Genomic DNA, 20,579 nt, shown 5'->3' with positions numbered 1-20,579 from the left:
GATGTCGTCATGGAGCTGCCCACCTAGAGTACTTTAGAAATGAGCATCAGAGCTCAATACAGCCCTCTAGACTCTGGGGTGCTCCACCAGCTAGGATCAGTTCAGCTGCCCTCCCCACTCATCCTGGATTCTAGGTTGGTTTCTGTCTTAGCGCCATTGTACGGGTTGTCCCCAGTTTTGGGGGGCAGCCTCTCCCCACGTTACCCACAGGACCTACCCCTCCACTTTTCTCTGGTAGCCAGGTTCACTGCCACCCTCTCAGCACCTTCTCGAACCCTCTTTGCTGCAGGGCGACCCGCACCAAGGCCATTCTTTCTCCCCCACTCAGAACCCGCCCCTTTGTTCACTTTTTACAACCTCTCTTGCACTACCCGCAAGCTCCATGAGGATGGAGGCCATGTCTGTCTCGTTCCCTGCTGTGCCCCCAGGGCCTTGATGGAGTCTGACTCAGTTAGTGGCCAAAGAGCACAAGTGAAGGGACTCAGTCAGTGAAGGGTGACATTAATTACTCTTTGGGCATTACGCAGGGTCCAGCATGCCCACCTCGTGGCTTACCCTTCCTCTCCAGCTAGCGCCAGCAGGGTTGTCCTTTTAGTAGCCCAGGAGCATCCAGGGTGGTCGCACTGGCCAGCTGCTTTTCCCTTCCTGTTAGGCTTGGGTCTCTGACTTGGGTCTGGGGTCCAATGACATGTTTTCTGCTGTCCTTGGCCCTAGGCAGGCATTGGTATTCCTCTCATATACAGACTGAAATGTCAGTAGCTGGCAGCCCCCTGTCAGGAAATAGCTAGACTCTGGTTTGAGGGGAGCTGGGGATGGCACATTGCCAGGACCACTCCAGCGCTCTCAGTAGGCGGAGACGGGTCGAGAGAACAGCTGTCCAAGCTGCCACCCAGCTGCCGATCTCCACCTCACAGAGCCGAGTGGGGCCGAGCGCAGGTGGATGAGCACTGCTCTGTGCTCAACTCTCTGAGCGGCCTGAGCCAGCCCCTGCTCCTGGCATTTGAATACAGGGTAGTATTTGAACCCCACTCCCGTGCAGTGCAGAGTCCTCACGCAGACTTGCACCTGGCAGGCATTCTTAGACAGTCGCTCGTGTGAAGAATGAGGTTTTCTCTGCTTCCTTTTCTTACAGCAGCTGACTGTCCAGGCTGAGGCACCAGATGTGAAAAGCATGCCTCTGGCCCCTGTGTGCCCACTACTTTCCCACTATATGACTCAGATCTGGGGGGTGGAGGGCAAGAGGGATTACCTCACACATTTTGGGAACCACAAAGAGGCTGAGATCAAAGTTGAAGAAAAGGCACTACCAGGGCCATGGTAACGCCGGGAAGAGGTGCACTGTTGGCCCCCACTGTCAGCAAAAGTTTTACCAGCTGCCACCAGCAATGGAGAAGGTGTCAGACCAAGTGGACGTGGACACTACTTCCAGCTTTTAAAAATATCACCCCTCCTTCATCTACCTCTTTTTAACTCTAACCCAATGTCATTCCTTTAAAAAAAAAAAAAGGAAAAAAAAAGGATTTTTCTGTGTGTGTTTCTGTGTGTGTAGGTGCACAGAGGCCAGAAGACCGCATCACTTCCACTGGAACTGGAAACTCTGGTCCTGAAAGAGTCGCAAACACTCTTGACCCCCGAGCCATCTTCCCAGCCTGCATGATGTCATTCCTCTTCTCTGTCATTACTGTCTCCTTGTCCTCAGTCCTGGGCCTCCCCAATTCTGGTTGTTTATTTTTTTTTAGCCTCTTCTGTATCAAGATGCCGCTTCTTGATACAGCTTCCTGCTCACAATCCACCATTACTGACCTCTTGTAATTTGCAACTTCTAATGGTCTCAGGACTAAGACCATATCCTGAAATGTTTCCATAAGGCTTAGAAGGCTATGAGCACAGCTTAGAGGAGCTTCCCTGTGAGGCCCTCACACACGGTGGGAGAAAATGTCAGGCCATAGCAGGATCCCAGCAGTCTAAATATCCCCAAGTCAGACCATTAACCCTGGACAGCAAGAATTTTGACACTCCTCCCCGAGACCAGACCCTACCAGCTCATTGGTCACTATCTCTGACTCAACTGATCTACCTCATTGCCCGGGAAGAGCCCTCTCAGGCCTCATGTCAGGGATCCTCATCATTCTCACATGCTTTTGTTTCCACTGTCCTTCCTCCTTGCCAGGTCTGTCCTGAGTTCTGTGGCCCCTTCTTCTCATACTACCCTCCCTCTGTGCCCACTTGCACTTTCGTTTTTTTCTGGAGCTGAGGATCGAACCCAGGGCCTTGCACTTGCTAGGCAAGTGCTCTACCACTGAGCTAAATCCCCAACTCCCCCCCCCCCACTTGCACTTTGAATGGCTACTTCCTCTACATACACCTCTTGGGCTTGGAGCCTCTCTGCTCCCCACTTCCCACATCCCCAGCGGTGCAATGGATAGCACACTGGAAGGCATGCAATAGACCTTCACCTCCTGTCTCTCATTTCCCAAGGGGAACAGGGGGGAGATGACAAGAAAAGCAGCTCTCTGTTACCTTCACCCCTCAGGCCCCTGGCAGAGACTGCTCAGCCATGTAAGGCTCTGAGCTTCTGCTTTTCCAGATGTGAAACTGGATCACAATAGGATGAAAGGGAGACAGACTATCCGCAACTCCAGATGCCCACAGAAGGCTTCATAAATGGAAGGCATAATTTTATTATCACTACAGAAAAATCAGTGGAAGAAAAACTACCAAGCTGGTTTTTGTGTTATAATAATGGTTTTATAAAGTCTCGTTAGGTATGTATTTCTTGCTCTCTCACATGCAGGCAACTTCCTGGTCAGGAAGCAGACACAAAAGAGCTGCAAGAGCAGCCCTTGAGCCAGCATCCCCTTCCTGACTCAGCACATGCCCCTCTGCAGGGAACGCACCACAGAGAAGCCAGCTCTGTGAAGGAAGCCATGTGAGGAGGCGAGTGTGAGCTCTGTGTTTCTGGCTCCCGTCTGTCTGGTTACCCAGCCTCCCAAAAGAGGCTAGGGAGAAAAGAGAGTGGGCACATCCATATGCAGGTGGTCAGGGCCAGGACATTCAGGACGACTTTGGGCCCAACAATACATCTGGGGATGGGGGGCTCCACAGGGAAGAACCAGAGCTGGGGATCTTTGGACCACCCAGGCCTTAGGGCAGAGAAATGGGGTGGCTCATGCCATTAACCCACCCCCAACCCCCCACAAGGAGAATAAATAAATAAATACTGTATAACTGTGTAGCCCCCCAGGCTGGCCTGCTTCCTCCCAAGGGGATGGCACTATCAACCTCAGTGCCTCTGGCCGATACTCTCCCAGAAACAGGCTGGCTGCTCTACAGATGGGCAGGGGGCCTGCCCTACCCAGCAGACCGAGAAACCAGGCCTGGGAGGAAATATAGAGTTCAGGTGGCTAGGGCACACCAGTGAATGGAGGCCTGGGTCCAGCCTCCAGGGTGAGACAAGGTCCTGCCTGTCTGTCTCTGCTCTGCCACGTGGCTTCACCACAAAGAGCCATATGGGACCTGGAGGCATTGACCTCGGAGTTGTGTGACAATCCCTCTTCCTTCCACCTGCCTTGTTCTTGCTGGCACCTTCTGTATGTATACAGGCACCAGGATGACTGGAGAGGGACAGCAGGAAGCCAGGTCCAGCTGGGGCCTGTGTCCGCTCCAGGATATAATTGTATGAGGCAGGGCAGGGTGTCCGGCCCAGTCACAGTTGGAAGGGGTACTGTCGGAGGTAGTCGGCCATGCGCCGGGGCAGCGGTAGGCAGTCCACGTCGGCCACCAGACGGTTGATGACAAGGCGACACAGATGTTGTAAGCTGCGAGCACTGCTCCTGCGCACAAAGGGCTGCACCAGTCTCAGATGCACGGCAGTCGCCATGGGGAGAGGCAGGGCGGAGTCACCAGGGGCCTCGTGCTTAGGCACAGGCAGGGCTGCGGTGGGAACAGGATCTGGGCTGTCACTCCGCGTGTCAGCGGCACAGGAGGCCACATAGTGCTGCACAAGGCTGACCACATCTGGGAAGGCCAGGATTCGAGGTCTGGACAAGCAGTTGGAGTCCAGCCGGAAGCTGGAATCGGCATACTCAATGCGCACATTGGTGGGGCCACGGGTGGTTTTGACGGACAGCGTGAACAGGTAGCTGGGGTGGGTGCTATCTCGTACTAGGAATGTGCCCTCTGGCATCTTCTGTAGGTGTTGCCGGGCCTCACTGGCTGTAATGGAACCCCAGTACCATCCTAGACAAGTAGAGAAGAGGCCAAGGGACGGATCAGAATGGAAATTACCTAAGGGCACCAACTCAGGGCTCTCAAGATAGAGAGCCCCTTCACATTTCCCTGGAGAGGGATGCATCTCTACCATCAGACTTAGGGGCAGGACCAGGCTTCCCAAATCCGATTCAAAATCCAAAGAGCTTAGTTCCTCCACAGACCTCTCAGGACAAGGTCTGTCTCTCCTGAGACTCACCAGATTCCCGAAGGTAGGAGAAAGTCTTGGCTATGCACAGCAGGTCCTCCTCAGGGTCCAGCACCTTTGGTTCGCTCTCTGACTGGACAGGGGTCTCCTCTGCCACCTCCTCTGGGAGTGCCCCAGTGGGCAAGGGCTGCATGGTTGGCTCAGGCAGCTCCAGAGACTGGGCCCACAGAGGCCGCTGCCCGGTTTGTTCCACAGCCAGCAGAGGACAAGATCTAAAGTGGGCAGATAGGCAACAGAGCTCTCATATGATCTTCATTTTCAGAAAAGTCCTTTGATTTCTTCCCCCAAACATACCGATTTAAAAAAACAAAAACAAAAAACCCACGGCCTCACTATGTAGCCCTGGCTGGCCTGGAACTAGTTATGTAGACCAGGCTGGCCCTACATTCACAGAGATCCACCTGCTTCTGTCTCCCAAATGCTGGCATTAAAGGTGTAAGCCACCACACCCAGCTCATATATACAGATCTTTCTTTCTTGTTTTTTGGAGTGCTGGGAACTGACCTCAGAGGCTCACACATGCTAAGCAAGTGTTCTACCACTGAGCTATATATACCCATACCCCCAGTTTCATAGAACCCATTCTCAAAAGATTCTTTTCTACTCTCCTGCATTTACTCTATACAAGCTAACCCTCATCTTGTATCACCAAAATCACAGGTCATTCCCCATGAGCACTTTCAGCATTCTTACCACAAGAATGGGGAACCTGTCAATGCAAAAGCTATCCCCCAGCTGTGCTCTGATTGAGGTAGCCTGTCAAATGCCACTGTATCTGGTAGTCACAGGATGAACTCGGGTGGGATCCTCAGGGAGACCTCAAGATTACAGGAGAAAACCTAAGGTTACACGGTGGCTTCCTGTCAATGGAGGTGTCTGTTGGGGGTCCCTCTGTCCACACCGGCTAGGACTTCACGACCTAAACAAGCTCCTACCCACAAGCGGCTAGATTCCCATCCTGGGCTCTGCTCCTCTCAGCTGAGGGGAGGCAGTGGCCTCTAAAGGCATTGGTGACTCTTAGCTCTCATAAAATATGAGCTCCCACCAAAGGACGGAACACTCAACCCACACTCCAGACTCCACCCTGTCGAGTGTGTACAGTTTACCTCTCTCTGGGTTGCTGTTTTTCTTCCTTCCAGATGAGGGCCTACTTGCCCTGAGGGGTTTAGCAATATTAGAGCGCTTTGGTTAGGGGAACCGAGATGGCTGAAGTCCTAGGGGAAGCCCACCCAGGTGGTGGCCCAGGGGCTCTGCGTCCTGAGGAAGGAATAGTTGGAGCTCACTCATTTCTAATGAAATATGCCTCCCGGCCTCAGTTCTGTGTCTAGGTCCCTGCTGGATCTTAGGACCTCAAGATAATGAAACCCTAGGCTCTACCCACACTTGCCGGGGAAGGCAACCCCGTATCAGGGATTGCTTGTAAACAACAAGGGGTGCTTAGGAGCTGGTGGCAGTCAGCAGGGACAGAAGCCAGACCTGACAGTGTAAGTGGTGTTTAGAAGGTCACGGTCCTGTGGCCACTCATCAGAAGGGGTGGCTGGCTCTTCCTGCCAAGTGTTTTTCCACACTTAGTCAATCTGACTGAGCCGTGAGAGCTCTGGAGTCCCACTTAGTGAGTAGAATTTTGAGGTGACCTGCCTGCTGGGGCTCATAGCCTGTTCCAAGTACCTTTTGAGAGGATGTGGGCAGCTAGCCAGTCATTCCACAGCCTCTGTTGTAAGCACGGCCAGACAGCTTAGTGAGGCCCCTTGCGCAGGTCCCACATGCATGTGCAGTAAGCACCTCTGGGGCTGGTATGGCGTCTAGGTGTAGAATGGCTATGTTAATCCCCTCAGGTTGCTGGGGAGAGACTATATATCTAGGCAGGGGTGTGTCTACCACTGTGTCATTGTGGTGGGGGTGAGGGCTGGTGTGTTCCAAGAACCTGTGTGTGCATGTCTTGGAATCTAGCCATTAAGTCCTGCCTGACGATACAAGCCAGTGAGATGAACCAAGCCCAGGGAGGTGGGATACATGCGCATCTGTTCAAGAGCTTGTGTCCCTAATGGCCAACGCTGGCCCCAAGGTTCCCAGGGGCTTTCAGTTAAGGCAGAGTCAAAGAGGCTGTGGGAGCCCAGAATGGAGGAGGGGGGCCACCCAAGAAAGAAGGCAGTGTGTGAGTCTGCTGAGGAGGCCAAAATTCAAAGACTGAAGGAACATGGTAGGGACTACCAAGGAATTAACAGTCTTCCCAGCATCTCCATGTCCTTGTCCTGAGACCCAGGACAGCTTAGAGCAAGGGCACTTCAGCCTGGCCCTACCCTCCACTCTTCCTCACTTAGCACCATACGCATGTCAGTTATAACAACTGCTACCGCACCACCCAGCTCTCCCTGGATTTGTAATACCCACATATACACATTTCCTCTCTTCTTAGCATTTTCTTAATTCCTGACTGATCAATGACTTAAGGGGACACTGAAACAGAGTGAACAGGTGTGCCAAAACCACTCAGCGGAGGCCAAGACTTTGTCTTATCAAAGCCCCAGTCCACCTACAAGCCCCATATTTCCATGTCCATCTCCAACCTCGGAGAAAGCAAGCTAACGTTTTTGTCGCACTGAGACCTCAATCTGGGCTCAAAAGAGGTGTGGGGATGCTCCTAAGGGTGCTGGTTATCAGGTGCCAGTCTTGGGAGAGTCAAGGACCTCAGGGATGGCCTAACCGCTGACCTGGGACGGAGGAATGGACACCTGAACAGAGAGGAGTCCAGGGGCTGGTCACTGGCAGGTAGGAAGCCGGAAGGCGTGGTAAGCTCTGGGCTCAAAAAAGTCTAGACTGGTGAGCTCCATCCTGGGGGACCTCTTAAAGTTGTTGCCAGTGAGATCTCAGGAATGGGGGCTCCTCCTCCCACCGCTCACCAGCCCCGTTTAACTGTGTGTGTGTGTGTGTGTGTGTGTGTGTGTGTGTGTGTGTGTGTGTGTGTGTGTGTGTGTGTCGGGGGGTATCCTAGGCACACCACTCAAGGTCCTCTCGCACTCCATCACCTCCAACCAGTCAAGCCCTCCCAAATCCCGCAACTAGCTGGAGGTCTGTGATCTCCTGTGCTTCCCGCGTGGAGCATAGGCACGGGCAGGGAGAGAGCTGCGCTTACCCCTGTACGCAAAGGACCATGTCCTAGAGGCCACGGCGGCTCGAGAGTCGGGGCTCGGCGGGACGGAAGCAGAAGGGAGCCAGTGGGTGTCGAGGGCCCGAAGGTCAAGGTCCCGGGGCTCACGGCCGGCAAGCAGGGACTGAAAGGCTGTGGAGCTAGCAGCCTGGAAGGACGAGGGGGCCGGACCGGCGGGGCGGGGCGGGGCCAGGCGCCTCCTAATCTTTTGTCCGCTGCGTCCCAGCCCTTCCCGGAAGCCGCATCTTCCTAGAACCGCAGGCTTTGCGGCGGCCGGGAGGGGAACAGGGGCGCTGGCGTCTGGGGCTTCGGGCTGCGAAAGGAAACACCTTTGACAGATTTCCAAGAACTTTCCAGGAAAACTGGGCAGGAGCTCCTCGAGTTGACCAATCGCAGCTCTGGAGGTGGAGCCGAGCCGCTGGACGGGCCAATTGAAGTGCGTGAACCCTGGACTGACGTGACCGAGTGAGGCGGGGCCTAGAAACTGTTCGGGAGAAGACTGAGTTTAGGGGCAACTTAAGAAGGAAGAAGTGTGCGACTCAGGCCAGATTGTCTTCCTTTCCTCAGCTTCTTTGGGGATGGGTGCGCTTATCTCCCCGTAGAACTACAGGGCGAGGGCAGGGTCTGGGCCGGTCCTCCTACCTAGCCGCTCCTATCGGACGTTGTATTAGGGCTCCCTATTGGGTCTCGTTTACAGCAGGACACTATGTGGAGTTGCCAGGAGGTAGGTGTTGTGCTGTGAGATTTGGAGATAGACTTAGGGAGAGGCGTGGGGTGCAGAAGGGGGCCGAGGAAATGAGTAGGTAGGTCTGCTGTGGTCACCACAGCTGAAAGGATTCAGGCTACATCTAATCTTTTTTATCCAATGAGTTCATCCTATCTGTATCTGATCTCTGAGTGGACCTCCAGTCATGGAACGGGAGATGAACAGAGACAATCAGCTCCCAGATAGCTCAGTCTATGGCTTGGTGAGGTACAAACAAATGCTGTGGGAAAACTGAGTTCAAACAAAGGGAGAGAGTTTGGGGATAGGACCATAGAGGTAGGGGACAGAACCGTGACTCTGCTCTCCTGTAAAACAGAGAACTTGCTATGTTTTATTCCCAGTAACTCACCAGGGAGAATTAAAAAGGATCCAGACTATCCTGGAACTCGGTATGTAGACCTGTAGACCAGGCTATCCCCAAACTTCCAAGTACAGGCTTCCGGTGTGGGATTACAGGCTAAGCCACTGTGTCCAGTTTACCAGGGAGCATATTGAAGGACTGTAGGGTCTATAGAGAACACCCTCCAAAACCTTGGTCCAGGATATGGGGAGATGGGATCTAGAGAGCCAGTAGCATCCACTACTTCCACACCCATCACTGTTCAGTATGTGTGTCTCTTCCCTTGACACATGTCACTCCACCCAGATTCCTCAGAAAGGGTGGCTACAAACCTTTGGCAGGGCCGACAGGTTTCTGGCAGTGTACAGGACCTTGAATAATAGCATCTGGGCTTTCCCCAGCACAGATAAGGCTCTGGGTGCCCCACCCAAGATAGAGAGCTGAAGATAAGACTCTGTGAAAAGGGAAGAGTACTTAATGAAGATCAGAAATGACTCCAAAGGACTCAATTCTCTGTAGCTGCCCCGAAGGGGAAGTTAAGCTTCAGTGTAACTCAATCAGAGCTCCCAGAATAGAGTAAGAAGCCAGTTTCTTGGAATATGGGTGGGGTAGAGCTGGAGTATCTAGAAAGCATGGGATCCCTGTGTGGCTGCTAACTCTTCTGTAGGAACTACTGCCACATTGCTAAGAAGATAAGGGGATTTCACAGGTGTCATGCAACTGAGTTGTAATTTTCTTTTTTTTTTTTTTAAAGCGTGTGTGTGTGTGTGTGTGTGTGTGTGTGTGTGTGTGTTCAAGTGTTTGCAGGTGCCATGGCACTCCTGTGGAGTCAGAGGATAACCATGTGAGTCCCAGAGCTCGACAAAGGTTGTCAGGCTTGATGGCAAGCACCTTGATTTCCTGATCAATTTCTCTGGCCCCCAGAGCTGTGATTTTGAACTTGGACCTTCTGATGCCACATTTCAAGCACCCCAAGACCGTGTCCCTTCCAGTTTACTGTGACTACTGAATACCTACCGTTTGCTAGACACTCAGCAAGGTCCAGTTTTATTTAGCAGTCACAACAACCATAGATAATGCCATCTGTTATGTGTGGAAACTAAGACACAGATTACAGCTAGCAAGTAGTGGGTTGCAACTAAAGCCTTTTTACCTTCCATATACTTCGCCTCTAGGTCAAGGTAACCTTCAAACTCCTCGGCATCCTTCTCTGTCCTTACTCTAGTCTGTATCAGAGCACCTGTATTCCCTTGAAAGCATCTCCTACAGAGGTCAGGGATTCGGAAGTTCTGTGCAAACCAATGTCCCCAAGGGGTTTGACTCTCCAATAGTCTTTTGTGGATTTAACAGTGTTATGCATCTCAACCTGTGTGCTGGGAACTGTTGTGTGCCCCTGTTCTGCCCAAACTGCCCACCTACTTGCTTCATTCAAGCTTTGTGAATAACTCTGGCCATTCCCTTATTACCTCTCCAATCCCTGACTGCTCCGTTGAATGGACCCCCTCCTTGACTGCTGGGCCCACACTGCCACCTGGTGGCGGAACCAAATACAAAGAGGTATTCCTTCCTAGTGTATTCTGTTGCAGGCACTGCGTGGGTTCCTGTTGCTGCAGGACACCTTTGCCTTCACCCTCCCAGAAAAATCACAAGATGGGTCACAAGGATACACAGCAATATTCCCTCAATATCTGGCTTCTGTCCTTTCACCATGAGCAGGTTCCCTTTCATCAAAAGGCAATTGTGGTGAGGAGCAGGGGCTGCCCTCCAGCAGCCACTTACTGGATGGTCTGTTTGGTCACTGTAAGTTACTTCAGTGGCCTCAGTCTCTGTTCCCTTGAACACAACTATTACCAAGGGCTAAGTGGCGGAGTCTGCTGCCATGAACCCAGCCTGCCCAGGCCCAGCATCCTAGGTTTCGAATCTTTCCAATAGTGTGAAAGGGGACATGATTCCAGGTGGTTGCTGCAGCACAGGCACTGAGAAGAAGCTACACGTTCTGATTTTCCTGGGCTAAGTGAACAGCTGGAAAACCTCTGTTTATGATTGATATGGGAAATACATGTGTCTATATAATCATAGGCATTTACATTTAAATGTGTGTGTGTGTGTGTGTGTGTGTGTGTGTGTGTGTGTGTGTGTGTGTGTGTGATGGGTAAGCATGCCACACTGTGAATGCAGAAGCTAGAAGGCAACTTTGTGGAGTCTGTTCTCTCTTTCCACCTTTGTATACATCCTAGGGATTGAACCTTTATGGGGCTACTTACATTTATACTTCAGTGTGGTCTGAACAATTGCAGCAAGCAAGTTTGACTTCTGTGAATATAAATTTTAACAAAATGCAGGGTATGGTGGCTCACATCTGTAGTTCTAACACTTGAGAGGATGAGGCAGGAAGGTGAGGAGTTGAAGGCCATCCTTGTCTACTCAGTGAGTTTGAGGTAAAAAAAGAAATGGAATGCTTTCTGAAATGCCCAGGGATGTGTTCATATGGTGTTGTTCTTGATTCCCATCATTACTTAAAGGGAAACTTACACAATGTCGGGAGCCCTCGATGTCCTCAAATTCCTTGAGGCAGGGACCCACTTAGGTAGCACCAACCTTCACTTTCAGATGGAGCAGCACACCTACAAACACTTTCAGATGGAGCAGCATACCTACAAAAGGAAAAGCAATGGTATCTACACCATAAATCTGAAAAGGATCAGGAGAAGCTGTTGCCTGCAGCTCAAGCTATTGTTGCCATTGCGAACCCTGCTGGCGTCCGCATCACCTTCTCCGGGAACACTGGCCAGTGAGCCCTGATGAAGTTTGCTGCTGCCACTGGAGCACTCCAATTGATGCCCTTTCATGCCTGGCACCTTCACTAACCAGATGCAAGCGGCCTTCAGGGAGCCGCGGCTTCTAGTGGTGACTGGTCCCAAGGCTGACCACCAGCCCCTCACAGAGCCCTCTTGTGTCAACCTGCCCACCAATGCTCTGTGTAACACAGACTCTCCTCTGTGCTACGTGAACATTGCCATTCCATGCAACAACTAGGGAGCTCTCTCAGTGGGTCTGATGTGGATGCTGGCCCCGGAAGTACTCTGCATGCATGGCACTGTCTCCCGTGTGCGCCCTTTACTTCTACAGAGACCAGAGGAGACTGAGTTCACTGTTGTTACCCAGAGGTAGCAGACTGGTCTGAGGGAATGCAGGTGCCCTCTGTACCCATCCAGCAGTTCCCTGCTGAAGGCTGGAGTGCCCAGCCAGCTACTGAGGACTGGTCAGTAGCTCCCACAGTATAGGCCACTGAGTGGTTGGAGTCATCACTGAGTGGTCCTGAGCTACTCTGCAGATACCTGAGCAAAGGGGGAAAAGGTGGATGGAAAATAAAGTTCCTAAAAGCTGAAAAACAAACAAACAAACCAACAAGCAAACTTAAAAACACAATTTAAAAATTTTAGGGTACTTAAAATCTAGCTCTGTTTTGGTTTGGTTTGGTTTTTCGAGACAAGCTTTCTCTTTGTAGCCCTGGCTGTCCTGGAACTTGCTCTGTAAACCAGGCTAGCCTCAAACTTAGAGATCCACCTCCCTCTGCCTCCAATGTGCTGGGATTAAAGGTGTGTGCCACCACCACCCAGCTTAACCCTATTTAAAAATATTAATTTTATTTTTAATTATGTGTATGTGTTTGTGTGCAGACATACATGAGTGTGGATGCCCAAGGAAGCACAGTACAGGATCCCCTGGAAGCAAAGTTACAGGTGGTTGTGACCCACCTGGGTATGGAGAATGTAACTTGGGTCCTCTCAAAGAACAAATGTGCTCTTAACAGCCGAACCCCATTTTTGGTTTGTTTTAAGAAAGAGACATTTTTGAGATGCCCAGCCCTAGTTTCCACCCTTAGTTACCTACCTTGTGGAATCCTGCTCATAGAGAACGAGACCTTGCTGAGCCTTGGGTTCACTAGCTTCAAACTGGTTGCCTACAGAGAGCAGTGCCTGCCTCAGCCTCCTAGCAGCAAAAACTTCCAGATTGCATGGCTTCCTTCAAGCTCTTAGATCTGGGGTCTGATTATTAGGTGGGACTATGATTCCACCTGATCCTAGATGCAGCTAGGCAAATGTGTGTGGGTGTGTGCCTGCACATGGCTATATGTATCTGTGCATATGTATGTCATACACATTTATGTATCTGAATATCTGTGTGTGTCTCTTGTATGCAGTGTGTGTGTATCAGGCTTTTTCTTTTAGGCCACCAACCAGCTCCCAAATCATGACATAGAGACTTATCCTTAGTTTTGAATGCTCGGCCTAGCTTAGGCACATTTCTGGCTAGCTCTTCTAAATCAACCTGTTTATCTACCCTTTGCCTCGGGGCTTATTACCTTTCTTCTGTCTATCTTCCTTTCACAGCTTCTCTATGTCTGGCTGACTGGTGTCTCCCCTGTTCTCCCCTCCTTCTTCTCTCCTTTTCCCTCCCCTCCTCCTCCTCCTCCTCCTCCTTCTCCTCCTCCTCCTCCTATTTATTCTGTCTACCAGCCCCACCTATCCTTTCTCTGCCTAGCTATTGGCTGTTCTGCTCTTTAGTAGACTAATCAGGTACCTTAGGCAGGCAAGGTGAAACAAACGTGACCCATCTCTACATCATTAAACACACATCCTTACATCGTTAAACAGATGCAGCATAAATAAAACATAGCACTCCTTCACACAGTTAAAGTACTATTCTGCAGCATAAACAAATGTAACACATCTTTGCCCAGTTAAAATAATGTTCCATAACAGTGTGAGTGCAGGTGTCAGAGTATACTTGCACATGTGAATGAGTAGAGCAAAGAAGGAAACATCATGAGAGGTGGTCATTATTTGAGAGAGCCCAGCTTTGAGGTTGTGCTTGGGGGTTGAAATGGGGGGGGTGAGGGGAGAGTCTCCTGCTAGTTGTTGACTTCAAGCAGGTCACTTGCCCTCTCTGGGCTTGTTTCTCTTGTGTGCTTTCAATGTGTGTCTAAAGGGATGATCATGTCTTCCTTTCCCCTGTCTCAGTGAGACCATGGGGTTCAGGTAGAGCATTTCCTGGTCTGCAGGAAGTGTTCTTATGATTAGCAGAGGCTCTTATCTAGGGACCTCTGCTTCATAGATTGTTGCTAGCTTAAAGGTTGCCTGGAGAAGACAGAGTCGCCAATCCTGGAGGAGACAGACTGAGCTGTCTGCACACAGAGAGTACCACAAATAGTTGCAGTACCCTTCACAAAGTAGTTATCAGCAACGGGATGCAGTTGTATAGACAGAAGGGCACCAAATTCCTGCTAGCTAGGAACTAGTTCTCTGACAACTGTGGACGTGCAGCCCATGCATCTTTGTATGTGTTGTGGTGGGAGGTTATAGAAGAGGTCTTCAAGGTCACCAGTTCCTAGGCCAGGAGATATATACATTTTGGAGGTTGACGCCTTTGGGTGGGACAAAGGTCCTGGTGGCTGCAGGTCTGAATACAGCCTGTAGATGGCAGCAGAGACCTGCTCAAAGGGCCTGCCTGTGGCACCACCCACTTTCCAAAAGTTTCAAAGAATCACTTGGCTTGGGTATTTCAACTTGTGGGTTGTGGATATGGTTGAAAGATTTGCCACAAGAGACACAGTCTCGCTATCTGTGGCTCTCACTGAGTTTTTTTTCTCCATGGGCGCCCCTGATCCTTCTGTAAAATAAGAGACTTCTGGGAAAGCTGGCTCAAGATATCTATGACAGGCTAAGATGGACTAAGAATGAAACTGATGTCTAAACCCAGGAAGGGAATTTCAAAGCTAATAGTGTGTCTCTGGGGTGGGAGAAAGGGAGTTTAATGTTAAGGGTTTTTTTTTTTTTGGTTTATTTATTTATTTGGTTTATTGAGACAGGGTTTCTGTGTAATAGCCCTAGTTGTCCTGGAACTTGCTTTGTAGATCAGGCTGGCCTCCAACTCAGAGATCCCTTCCTCTGCCTTCCCAGTGCTGGGATCAAGGGCGTGGGCCACTACGCCCGGCTAATTTTATTTTTTTAAACACAGCCTCACGATGTAGCCTAGGTTAACCCCGAACTCAAAATCTCCCTGCCTAAGCCTTCTTCGTGCAGGAATTAAGGGTGTTCACCACCGCGGCCAAGGGCTTGAAACAGAATAATCCAAAGCCCAAACCATAATAAGGTGAAAAGCTGATGTACCTGACCAAATGGAAAACCAAGATTTCTGATTCAGGAAAGCCCCAGGTGTGTTCAACTTGCAGCTGCAGACTGCATGCGTTGCAGGACAGCACGAATGTGGCCCAATACGTTAGCTGACAAGTAAATCGCAAAGTCAAAAGTCAAAAGATTGGTCAGGAAGCGCACAGAAAGAAAAGCTGGCTAGTGCTAGAGAGGTACCCTAAACCACCGGGGACCGAAGAGTGGTGAATCAAACAGCATACCAGTTCCCAGGGCAGGTTGGCAAAAATTAAGTTGAATTCTAGCGCGCTTAGCCACCTGGAAAATCGGGAGTCTAGCAAGGCCCCCTGGCAGCATGCAAAAAGAACACCGCGCTCAAGAGCCTTAGAGAAACACAGTGTCTTACGCTGTCACTTTTCTAGGTCGCGGATAAAAATCCGAGACTGATACGGCACTTGGAGGAGTTTCTACCCGGTGTCCCAAGGCGCCGGGAAAGTTACAGCCACTTCTGGAGGCCACGCCCCCATTTTGTCCGGGGGGGGGGGGGGGGCTCGGGGCGGAGCCTGCCAGGGGCTGTGCCCTGGCCAGCCCAGCCGGGACCTGCCTGGCCCTTTAAGGCTGACCTAGCGGGGCCCCAAGTCCGGATGACGTGCGGGGAAGGGGGGGTGGAGGGTCACGTGGGCCGCGGGCGGCGAGACTCGGGCCCAGGGCGCCCCTCGGCTACGGGCTCCCGGGATCACTATCCCTTGCCCCTCTCGCCTGCTGCATGGCTTCCGTCTAGTGCATTGCCACCAAGTGCGCCTTCGCCAGGTACGCTTTCCCGGGGTCCCTGTGTGGCCAGCCAGCTCTCAGGATCTGGCGGCTACACAGCGCTGGACTCCTTCCCCACTCGACACGTGCCCCGACAGAGGGATCAACCTCCCCCCTGCTGCACGTAGGTACTCTCAGGCAGTTTCCAGCTTGTCTTGGGCCAGCAGCCCAGTCAGTCTAGTTCTGGAGAAATCAAGGCTGGGGTGTGTCCCAAAAGTCCGTGTGGGGAGTGACTCTTTCCCTTTCCCTCAGGTGCCTCCAGACGCGTCAGGCTGGGGCTACCTCCGAGCGCCCCGTGGGGGCCATGGATGGCGAGACAGCAGGGGAGAAGGGGAGTCTTGCGCCCCCGCCAGGTGCTCTCGGTGGGCCCACCTTGGGCGGTGCTCAGGCCCTAGGTGTGCGACGGGAGCCCAAGAAGTACGCGGTGACTGATGACTACCAGTTATCCAAGCGGGTGCTGGGCCTGGGTGTGAACGGCAAAGTGCTGGAGTGCTACCATCGGCGCACGGGGCAGAAGTGTGCCTTGAAGGTTAGTGACCCATCTCTCTGAGGGCTGGGGTGACCTGGATGGAGGGTCCAACAGCCGATACCTGTGGGTGTGTGTCCAGGGCCTCTATTAAGCATCTACACTTAGCATCATATTTTATTTTTATACTCTTCCTCTAAGATCAGACCCATAGTCCTCCCAGCCTCACACATGGGGAAACAGGCTCGACCTACCCAAGCTCCGGGTGTGTCCCAAAGAGCAAGGGGAGGAGTCAATGTGAGTAGGGCTGTTGAACCCGGAAGGTGGGAGGGAGTGGCTGTACACTCTGGCTCTGGCTTGGGCTCAGGCCCAAGTGGGGCTTTTAAGGCTTGGCTATCCCCCCCACAAGTAGCTTCTGCTATGGAGATGGGTCTGAGTTTCCCTCTACCTGAGGCTGAGCCCCCAAGGCTCAGAGCGGCCTGCTTCCTTCTCGTTGCCTCTGCCTGCTTAGACTGAGCTATGAGCCTCTTAGAGCATGTTGGGGGGGGGGGGGGGCGCAAAGGCTGATGCCCATCACACCTTAGGGTGCTCTTTGACTACTGGGCTCTTGATGAATTGTTGCCCCCTTGTGGAACGGGCCAGCTCTGCTCCTAGGCTGACTCACCCTGGACAAATGATGGGCAGCCATTTAGTCCGATCATACTCAAGGTTCCCTAGAAGCCTGGCACATTGATGGAGGGGAGCTGGGAGCGTGGCTTGGAGTAGCTGATCTCTGCATCTGGCCCCAGGCACCCAGTTCCAGCCCAAGAGCCCCCATCCTTACTCCTATCCCTCTCCTTCAGAATCCCTTGAATTGTTTGTCGTTGGGAACCTGTCCCAATTGGAGGCAATGCCATTGGCACCAGGATGGTACAGTATGGTGGAGAGTGACCCCTGGTCTGTTTCCCAAGTTGCCAGCAGGAGCCAGAGTGCAGAGTCCTGAAGATGTGGCTGTAATCTCTACCTTGGCGTGTGCCAACTCTGCAACCTTGGGCAGCACCTTGGAGGATTGTAGTTCCGTCTCTGATTTTGTTCAGGGAGAAGGAACGGGGCTTGGTGTGAACTTGAAATGAGATGAGTGAACTTGAACAGGCCTGGAATCAGCCTAGAATAGGCTTCGGGACCTACTCAAGGCACAGGCGTTGCAAGAATTTGAGTGATACTCGGCCCATTCTTTGTCTTTCTCTGGTGTATCAAGGCTGATAGAGGGGGAGGTCGTCCCCCAAGAAGGACTCTGGAGGGGATCGTGAAGGTGGCCTCAAAGGCAGGGAAAGGGTTGACCTGGGGGCTGGGGCCCAGGTATAGCTTTGTGACCCTCTAACCCTACAGCTGACTAGAGCTTTGAGATCCCAGGCGGGGGAGAAGGCGGCTTTCCTCACGGTAGATAGGTATAAGGAGATGAAAAGTGAGCCCTTGTCCTCTCCCTTGTCATTAGCTGTCCTGTTGTGTGAAATAGGAGGCAGCCTGGGAGAGGGTGAGTGGTTGATTGAGGCCAGAGAACCTCTTCTCAGGTTCAAGACTTTGACCCTGAGAGGCGAGGCTGAGAGCTCTGACCAGCCCCTCTAGGGTTCAGATACTGTGAGCAAGGCCCGGATGGGTGAGAGTTCCGAGTCTGTGGCCCAGGCAATTCCAGGTTTGCGCAGGGCTGGGCCTACACCTCCCCTAGCAACGGGGTATCTGACCAGAGACTGGAGGAACTTGGCTGCCATGGCTTCCACTCTAGCGCCACTATTTTAGGGCCCCAGTGTCCTCCCTGTCCGGGACTGGGAACTGTGGCAGTTCTGAAGTAGTTTTACCTCTGTATCCCTTAAGACTGTACGTGAGCATGACTGGAGCTACTCGCTCAAGGACCCTAGGATCTGGCCCTAAAATGACCCTCAAGGACACAGATTAGATGTGACCCTCACCCTAATTCTTTCTGATCTTGACTCCTACACTCAAGAAGGGGCCAGTACAACCTCTGGCTCAGTGACTATGTACATATTGTTTTAGTGGCTTGGCCTTGGGAGGGGGCAATGGCATCTTCTCACTCATAATTTCTGTCCTCTGTCCAGAAGAGTGAGGACATATTGGGGGTCTCAACATAGTGGCAGACCCGGTCCTAGGGACCTCAGCCAGCCCTCGATGGATCCTAACCCTCTCCCAGCTGCTCTAGCTCAGCCTAGGAGAAGGTCATGGGCTCCGTTCCTTTGTGCCTTCCTAGAGCTGTGCCTTAGTTTCTTAGGCTGTCCTATCCTGACCCTGTAGCCTGAACTTGGTCAGGTCATCCCTTTTTAATGCCCATCTTAAGGCTTTGTTGCCTGAGAGGTCAGAAAGGACCTAGCAGGAAGCCTAAAGGCAGCAGGCACTCATGAAACAGGAAGACTGTGGTCATAGGCCCTGTAGCCACGACCATTCTGTGGGGCTCCAGAGGAGCAGGCCCCTCCCCTCTTCCCCTTTCTCTTCGCCTCTGACCACTGTCTTATTCTGGCTTGGCTTCATGCACAGCAAGTCCTCTTTCCCCAGGCCAACTTCTGTGACCAGCAGAACTTTCTGTGGCACCCCAAGCACTTCTGCTGTGCTGTTGGAACCAGAAGGTGAAGTGCCTCAGGGGGTGTATGGGGGATGCGGTCTTCATACTCCTTCTGCTGACATCTTGTGCTCCTTCCCAGGCCTAACTGATTAAAGCAGATGTGATCTGGGCACTTAGTACCTTCAAGTAAAAACAAAGAAGGTTCAGGGGAGACGGTGTGTGTGTGTGTGTGTGTGTGTGTGTGTGTGTGTGTGTGTGTGTGTGTGTGTGTGCACATGGGAGGAGAGGTGGGGTTCTTTTTCCTGCTCCTGCTGCTGGACAACAGGGCTGGGGACCCTTCCCTTCTGATCAGCACAGCCTGTTGGCGTCTCCTCTGGCCTCCCAGCGCCCCCTCTTCTCTTCTTCATTAAAGAGAACGGAATGGGGGGGTGGGGAATCTCCGGTAGAGTCTTCCAGATGGGGCCTCTGCAGTGAACATCCTCCTCCCAGGCTCAAGATCAGGAAGTGACTGACTGCTGCTTCCCCCAGAACAGTTCTTTTTCCCTTGGTGTTGATAGCTGAGGCCAGCTAGGCCGCTCTGGATGTGTGCTGTGTAGGACCACAGTGATGCCCCGTAGCCCAATGCCTCAGAGGATATTTTTTCCCCTGATTGATTGGAAATAACACCCTGGAGACCAGGAAATCTTGCTTGGTGTCACCAGGGTCTTGGTGTCACCCTGACTCTGCATACTTTGAGCCTCTGAGTATGGCATACAAGGCTTTTGCAGTTCAGTCTTCTGGTCTTTGCTTCCGTAGGTGACTGACTTTCTTCTGTAATGGAGCCATTCCCACCTGGGGAGGCTCAGGCCCACTGACACCCCTTCCAGGAAGCTGTCCCGAGTCTTTGACTTTGGGAGCAATGGAATTTCCTTTGCCCCGAAAGCTATAAATCAAAGCTCCCCATAGCACCTGGGCCCAGGGCCTGGCATGCAGTAGTGGCTCATAAGTGCTCATTGAAATAACCAAGCACAAGGACCTGGACCTTTTCTAATCTCTCCTACGGCCTCTCAGAGATGAACCACAGGAAAGTGCTGTTTCCCAGTCTAAAGGCCTGGGACTTCACAGAGGAGCACAGCAGCTTCACTCTCCTAGGTGGAGGTCACGGGGAGGCCCGTGGAGGAAGGAAGGAGCCTTCGGTGAGGCCCTCCTGCCACTTCTCTGCCATTGGGCCGCCCTTGTGAGCAGAGGGGCTTTCTCCACCCAGAATGGCAGGAAGGAGGAAGAAGCCTGAATAAGAGGCAGAGAGAGAGAGAGAGAGAGAAAGAGAGAGAGAGAGAGAGAGAGAGAGAGAGAGAGAGAGAGAGAGAGAGAGAGAGAGAGAGAACCTCCAGTTGGCTCCAGTTGCTCCACCCTGCTGCTCCATGGGCGGGGATGGCCTGTTGGGGCTGGTGTGGTAGAGCTGGATTTGAGGCTAGGTGGGGCTGTCATGCAGGGCAGGCCTTTTCTCCTTTGGCAGCCACCACCTCCTCACCTGCCATCTCCAGACCAGTCAGATGAGCCTCTGCTCCTTGTCACTTACTCAGCAGGTCAGAGGCCCACGGATGGACCAGTGGCCCTGTACAACAGAGTCCCTGGAGAAGAAAGGGTTTCGCTGGCCCAAGATTCCCACCAGGTGACCCCTCACTGAGAAGGAAAAAAATATCTAAGGAGCCTGGAGGTTTCTGAACTGCCAGGGGCGATCAGTTTGGTTAAGCAGGTTTCAGGAGAGCATTAAACCTACACAGCAAAAGTGAGGTCTAGATCCAGGCTTGAGTGTTCTGAGATTATGCCAGGGCTTCCCAAAATTTTCCCACTTTGCTTGAGAAAAGTTTTACGTGACTCTGAGTTTAT

At 52.2% G+C, this 20,579-nt stretch overlaps 2 protein-coding genes and 1 pseudogene across 4 annotated transcripts in view; 2 read left to right on the top strand and 1 right to left on the bottom strand.

Moving 5' to 3' along the window:
* The window catches only part of Mapkapk3 (MAPK activated protein kinase 3), an 80,281-nt gene that overhangs the window by 30,257 nt on the left and 29,445 nt on the right, over nt 1–20,579 (top strand). Inside the window, exons 1-2 of one of the 3 annotated variants that reach the window (XM_052719745.1) lie at nt 15,572–15,693; nt 15,946–16,222. In XM_052719745.1, coding sequence (XP_052575705.1) covers nt 15,998–16,222 — 225 coding nt within the window. In that variant the 5' untranslated portion in view covers nt 15,572–15,693; nt 15,946–15,997. Of the gene's footprint in view, nt 1–15,571; nt 15,694–15,719; nt 15,818–15,945; nt 16,223–20,579 lie in introns of those variants that run through there. The other 2 variants (XM_052719751.1, XM_052719759.1) reach the window with 2 other exon arrangements.
* Nucleotides 1,522–8,039, bottom strand: Cish (cytokine inducible SH2 containing protein). The gene is made up of 3 exons (XM_052719796.1): nt 7,611–8,039; nt 4,469–4,689; nt 1,522–4,239 (listed from the first exon to the last, which is right to left on the bottom strand). Exons 1-3 carry the CDS (start codon nt 7,628–7,630, stop codon nt 3,707–3,709), a joined length of 774 nt encoding a protein of 257 aa, XP_052575756.1. The 5' UTR covers nt 7,631–8,039; the 3' UTR covers nt 1,522–3,706.
* LOC128105484 (40S ribosomal protein SA-like) lies at nt 11,267–12,053 on the top strand (annotated as a pseudogene).

This window comes from Peromyscus californicus, unplaced genomic scaffold (assembly GCF_007827085.1).
Source record: "Peromyscus californicus insignis strain IS unplaced genomic scaffold, ASM782708v3 Scaffold_11__1_contigs__length_118956290, whole genome shotgun sequence".
Classification (NCBI taxonomy): Eukaryota; Metazoa; Chordata; class Mammalia; order Rodentia; family Cricetidae; genus Peromyscus; species Peromyscus californicus.
Note: the sequence above shows the minus strand (reverse complement) of the source record. Positions and strands in the feature narration are given on the sequence as shown.